The sequence below is a fragment of the Alexandromys fortis genome, unplaced genomic scaffold, assembly GCF_014885135.2.
Source record: "Alexandromys fortis isolate MF-2015 unplaced genomic scaffold, M_Fortis_MF-2015_v1.1 scaffold_158, whole genome shotgun sequence".
Lineage (NCBI taxonomy): Eukaryota > Metazoa > Chordata > Mammalia > Rodentia > Cricetidae > Alexandromys > Alexandromys fortis.
In genome coordinates, this window is record NW_026068039.1 from 2,989,388 (window position 1) to 2,995,510 (window position 6,123).

The window sequence follows — 6,123 nt, forward strand, 5'->3', positions numbered from 1 at the left end:
CCTGCCTCCCTCCCTCCCTCCCTCCCTCCCTCCCTCCCTCCCTCCCTCCCTCCCTCCCTCCCTCTCTTCTTCCCTTTTTTCTTCCCTCCCTCCCTCCTTCCTGACAAGTTTTCTCTGTGTAGCCCTGGCTTTAACCAATCTCCAAGACCAGTTCAAATGATCCCTTCTAAAGGAGGCAGATGTGCCACAATTTCTTTTATCAAACCCCAGCACTGAACAATTTTGATTAATTATTTTGGGTGCTTTCCACTAGATAAGGAGTGAGGTCTGGATTAAAGATGGTAAACAAGTTTCTGGCCTGTTGATGTTGGATGATTTCACCAAGGCATCAGATGGACCACCCAGCCGCAGTACCCTCCCACCCTAACCCACCCGTGGCCTGTGTTATCATCGTGTAGCAGGGTGAACCTTCGTTTCACTGGAGTTTCCCTGAGTCCACAGGAAGGAGCAGTTAAACACTCAAAAGTCCAAATGCAGCAGCGAGGTGTGATGCTGATCCTCCTCCCATGGCTAGCCAAGAACAGCAGTCTGCACAGGACGGGCAGATGTAAGTAATTCCATGCAAGAATTCACTCAACAAGAACTTACTGAGCAACTACTAGACACAACATTATCTACGGTAGTGCATGAAAATCAATAAAGCGAGAAATTAAAATACATGATGTTGGACCGTGACTCAGAAAGGAAGGATAAACAGGAGAGAGAGACTGACAAAGCAGAGCAGTTGGTGAGGCTTCCGGAAAAAGACTACAGACAATAACAGGGAACATTCATGGGGCCAACGCGCTATGCTGTAACTCCCACGCCAGAACGCCCTTTAAATTCAGCCAGGGCAACTGCAAACACCAGGAACGCACGGGGGCGCCGAGGTGGAGCGCCTTCAACTTCAGGTCCAGGGCTCCGCCCCCAGTGCCAAGCCACGCCCATTTGATCAACATTCTCAGCCCTCCCCTTCCGCCCTCCTCCACGCAGCCAGGTCGGTCGTCCCTGCTCTCCCAGTGCCTAAAGAGTAAGGTGGGCGCGGTCGTGCGCAGGCGCAAAGCACCCAGCGCGCAAGCGCATTCCACAGCGCAGTGCTCAGGGCTACGTGGCGGGCGGGAGTACGGAAGCCGCTGGGAGAAGCTGCACTTACCGCTTCTCTGAGCATCTCCCTCCTGCGTGGAGCTTCCGCTGACACCATGTTGAAGAAATTCGACAAGAAGGACGAGGAGTCGGGTGAGGGATCCTTGAAAGCCTGGGGAGGCCAGATCTTCGCGCAGATTCCTGGGACCTTCCTGGGCGCCCTTTTCCGGGCCACTGTCAGAACCAGCGCCGGGGCCCAAAAGGGGCAGGGGCTTGTGCGCAGGTCCGTAGCTGTCCTCGGAGAGGACGTGCTGTTCGCACTAGCCAGCTCTGGCCAGGATTGCTGCGTGACCTTGTGCGGGTCACGCTCCTCTCTGGGCCTCAGTTTCCCCATCTGATAAGAGGAGGGTCCCGGCCTGGATGCTCCCTTGTATTTCCATCCGACTTTTTGGTATTTGCCAGAGCTGCGTTGGTACCAGCCAGTCTGGGCGTAACCAGTCCTGCAGCTAAGAACCCTGTTTCATTCATTCAATAAACTACATATACTAAACATCAGGCACTTCATGGATCTTGATATTGCCGTAGCTAAAGCCAGTGGGGATGCCTGGTGCCTGCAGTAGGAATGTTAGAATGGTCATATCGTGGAGGGACCAGATAGCAACCATATAATCACACACATAATTAATTAGACATGTAGCATCTGTTGTCAGGGATACTCACGCCACAGGTTAGTTAGTGTTGGTTGTTACTGGCACATAAGCTCACTCAGGTTCTGGTTGCATAAATGAATGCAAAACGTGGCATCAGAAGAGGCCCAGAAACAGTGTCGGGTGACTGTGAAGGGAGTTCCCTTAACAGGATTTATAGACATAGTGGAACCTGGAACATAGTGGATGGAACATGTGGTAGATAATAGAGGCTTCTTCCCCTTCCCTGTGTTTGGCAGAGTCTTGAAGTTGAGGGTCACAGTTTGGGAATGTAAGTCAGTTGGTAGAGTGCTTGCCTAGCATGCATGAAGCCCTGTGTTTGATCCACAGCACCACATAAACCAGGATGTGGAGGCAGGAAGATCAGAAGCTTATGACTGTCCTCCGCTACATTCAATGCCAGCATGGGACTCGGTCTCAAAAAAGAATAGGAAGAAATTAACTCAGGATCACAACCTGTAATCAGTCTTCTCTGTTCACTGTAGGTGGAGGCTCCAACCCCCTTCAGCACCTGGAGAAGAGCGCTGTACTCCAAGAGGCAAGTTCATCACACCTGTCTGTCTGGTCAGACACACCTGCCACGCTGTCAGAATACTAACGTGTAGAGTGTTGGTTGTTCATTATATTCGCTGTCAGTCGGCACAAAGACTTGGTTGTATGCTTAGTAGATGAGTTAAGACAAATGAACTTGGAGCTGGAAAGGTGGCTCAGTGGTTAAGAGCACTGACTGCTCTTCCAGAGGACCTGGGTTCAATTCCCAGCACCCACATGACAGCTTACAACTGTCTGTAACTCCAGTTCCAGGGCTTTTGACATCCTCACAGAGATATCCATGCAGGCAAAACACCAATAAACATAAAATAAAATAAAAAAGAAAGAAAGGAAGAAAAATAAACTCTATTTGGAGAATACATTTTTTTTAAATATTTATTTATTATGTATACAATATTCTGTCTGTGTGTATGCCTGCAGGCCAGAAGAGGGCACCAGACCCCATTACAGATGGTTGTGAGCCACCATGTGGTTGCTGGGAATTGAACTCAGGACCTTTGGAAGAGCAGGCAGTGCTCTTAACCTCTGAGCCATCTCTCCAGCCCCTTGGAGAATACATTTATCTGGACTAATGAGTTAATATACACCCTGTGGTTCTCCAGACCTTTCATGAACTGAGGGTTGCTGAAGGAAGGAAAGTATACTAGGCTGGAGGTAACGGTTGCTTTCTCACAGGCTCGGGTCTTTAACGAAACTCCTATCAACCCTCGGAAATGTGCCCACATCCTCACCAAGATCCTTTACCTCATAAACCAGGTAACAAGATGAGGGTGGCAGGGAATACGGGTATGGGGGGTGGGCATGGGGGATTGTAAATGGGGATGTACCCTAAGCTTCTGACAACTCTATGGTTGGAACCAAAACTCCAGTCCTGGGTCCTCTGAGTTTCCAGCTCTGATTTGTTGCCTCGAGTCCCTCCGCAGGCTCTAGAGGTCTACCCTGACTGATCCGTCTAAAACTGAGGCTTCCTTTATGATTACCACAGGGGGAGCACCTGGGGACCACAGAAGCAACGGAGGCTTTCTTTGCCATGACGAAGCTCTTTCAGTCCAATGATGTAAGTACATCAGTCCCTGCTTCTCTGGACATGTGACACCTGTGCTGGTGGTGGGAGGACCGCCCATCAGCATGACTGCCGTCCACGGATGGCAGGTTTCTCCTGACTCTGACCTCTCGCTGACCAGGATTGACAGGGCAAACTCTATCTTTTCAGCCCACACTCCGCCGCATGTGCTACTTGACCATCAAGGAGATGTCCTGCATAGCAGAGGATGTCATCATTGTTACCAGCAGGCAAGTCTTGGGTAGGGGACGGCTCCTCTGATGGCCAGGGCCCTTTCCTCCTAGACCCACCCCATGCCAGCTTCAAGAGTGTTCTGGCCCTGTTTCCCTTCCTCCTACCTAGGCAGCTCAGCCAGCATGGGCTCTCAGAAAGTCTTCAATGAACTCAGGGAAAGAAATACAATGCAAGGAGTTTATGAAGTTGTCTGCTTGCCAAGCACTGGTGTCTGCATTAGGCCGAGTAAGTTAGGGACAGATGATACTAATACAGTGTCCTTGAGAACTGGGAGTCAAAGCTGGACATGATCTGATCGTGCACACGTGTAATCATGGCACTTGGTCTACACAGCAAGATGTCTCAAAACAAAAAACAAAACAAAAAACCCAAAACAAAACCCCCAACCAAAACACAGAACAATCACACAAAATACAACAAAACTCCTATTTCTTCTTACACTGCTATGCAAGGAGGGGTCCACACAGCCATGGTCAGTTGCATTATGTTGATATTTACTGGGGCAGGAGAGATGGCTCAGTGGTTAAGAACGATTGCTGCCTTTTCAAAGGACCTGGGTTCAGTTCCTAGCCCGCACATCAGAAGGTGTAGAACCATCTGCAACTCCGGCTTCTGAGGAATCTGATGTGCTGAAGGGTACCTGCTCTCATTTACACATGCAGACACAGGCACCTACACATTACTAAAACTAATAAAAGTAAATCCTAAAATTTTTTTTAGAAAGATGATGCTGAATGTTTATCAGTCCCTGTGTGGTTCTGGCAGTATAGTAGCAAACAAGAAAGCCATGGTGTATGTGGCAAAGCTTTTCCTGGAGAAACGCAACACACTCATCTACTCAGCCAAGATAGGAAACCCAAAACATCCAAAGTCCAGTTTGGTGAACCAATGAGTTTTATTGGGGTTGCTTACAGGAGCAGAAATGACTCAGAGACAGTTTTACCACCAAAGCCCACCCCAGCATGGGTGACAGCTCCCAAAGCTGGGAACCCAGAGCACATTGCATAGCCTGTAGGCAGGTCAGCAGGTTGGAGTATGTTTTCCAGGTGCCTCAGTTGGTTTACCTCTTCCGGGCAGTTTGGCGGGTTTCTGCTTCTTCCAGGCAGCCGGTCTGCTCTGAGCGTCTTCTGTGCAGTTCAGCTCTTGGTCTAGAGGGACTCTCGGCTTTTATTGCTCACTCTGGCAGGGAAGGGCCTAGTGAATCTGGTCAGTTTCGGGGACTTCCTGAATATATTCTAAGTTGTTTCCATTCCTGCTTAAGAAGCTTCCTTGCAAGATGGAGTATTTCAATTTTGGAGGAAACTTTGGCAAAACATAGCCTCTGCAGCCTCAGGGTTTACAAGCAACTAACCAGGCAGCCAGGCTGATAAGATGGACTTCAGCATGGTTTGTGGAACTGTAATGGGCTGTGAAGGCAGAACAGAAGACACCAGCTTGGCTTTGACCCTAAAAGGCCTCCAGAATGGTCTGGATTCTGCAGGGCTGAGGTCCCGGCTGAACCACCCCACATGAAAAGGCCTGAGAGGAGAGGACAGCTCACTGGGAAGCTGCACAGTGTGATGTTTTAGGAAGCCTTGAGCTTGTGGTGATCCTGCTGCCTGTACTTCCGGAGTGCCGGGATCACAAGTGTGTGCCACCGTGCCCAGCTCTGTTTTGAGTTCTGTAACTCCCTGGAGCTTGGCTTGGAAGGGTGAGAACAGAAGGGAGCAGTACTTAGGAGGCTGGTGTGGTAAATCCAGGCGGGGATGGGGTAGACTAGAGGAGGATGGCCCGGGACCCCACATGTCAACAGTGCTTCCTTTCCATGGCAGCCTGACAAAAGACATGACCGGGAAGGAAGATAATTACCGAGGCCCTGCGGTGCGAGCCCTCTGCCAGATCACTGATGTGAGTTCCTCCACACTCTTCCTAGGCTCTCAAGTGAGGCCTTGTCCCAAGCACACCCTTGGTTATCTGCAGCTGTCTGAATGGAGTGGAGGAGCGGGGTGGGAGTGTCTCATAGGAGCTTCTGAATGTGTTTACTTTGCTCTGCGTTCCAAGGCTTCCATGCCTGAGCTCCATCACCTTCTCCTACTACAGAGTACCATGCTGCAGGCTGTTGAGCGCTACATGAAACAAGCGATTGTGGACAAGGTACCCAGCGTCTCCAGCTCTGCCCTCGTGTCTTCCCTGGTATGTAGCTGTGACTGGGATCTGCAGGGGTGTGGATTGAAGGTAGAATAAACTGAGAGTCTTGTTAGAACAGATCCAGAAACTCTGGGTCCACTGGGAAGAGCTGGGTTGAGTGTCTTTGACACCCCCACCCCCTTAGATGGCAGATTGTTAGGACCAGGATTTGTTGAAATAGGAGCGGCGGGGCTGCGTCCCCAACACCCCGGGCGCTTGGCTAGCTCATGCCTGAAATAACAACACACAAACTGTATTCATTTAAGAACTGCTTGGCCCATGAACTCTAGCCCTTACAGGCTAATTCTCGCACCTGGACTAGCCCATTTCTAATGATGT

General features: G+C 50.2%; 1 protein-coding gene across 1 annotated transcript in view; it reads left to right on the plus strand.

Annotated features, from left to right (window-relative positions):
- Nucleotides 1–1,058: 1,058 nt before the first annotated feature.
- Nucleotides 1,059–6,123, plus strand: part of Copg1 (COPI coat complex subunit gamma 1) — a 30,451-nt gene continuing 25,386 nt past the window's right edge. Inside the window, exons 1-7 of the mRNA XM_050165423.1 lie at nucleotides 1,059–1,215; nucleotides 2,255–2,307; nucleotides 2,997–3,077; nucleotides 3,307–3,378; nucleotides 3,535–3,614; nucleotides 5,430–5,505; nucleotides 5,698–5,790. Coding sequence (XP_050021380.1) covers nucleotides 1,179–1,215; nucleotides 2,255–2,307; nucleotides 2,997–3,077; nucleotides 3,307–3,378; nucleotides 3,535–3,614; nucleotides 5,430–5,505; nucleotides 5,698–5,790 — 492 coding nt within the window. The 5' untranslated portion in view covers nucleotides 1,059–1,178. The remainder of the gene's footprint in view (nucleotides 1,216–2,254; nucleotides 2,308–2,996; nucleotides 3,078–3,306; nucleotides 3,379–3,534; nucleotides 3,615–5,429; nucleotides 5,506–5,697; nucleotides 5,791–6,123) is intronic.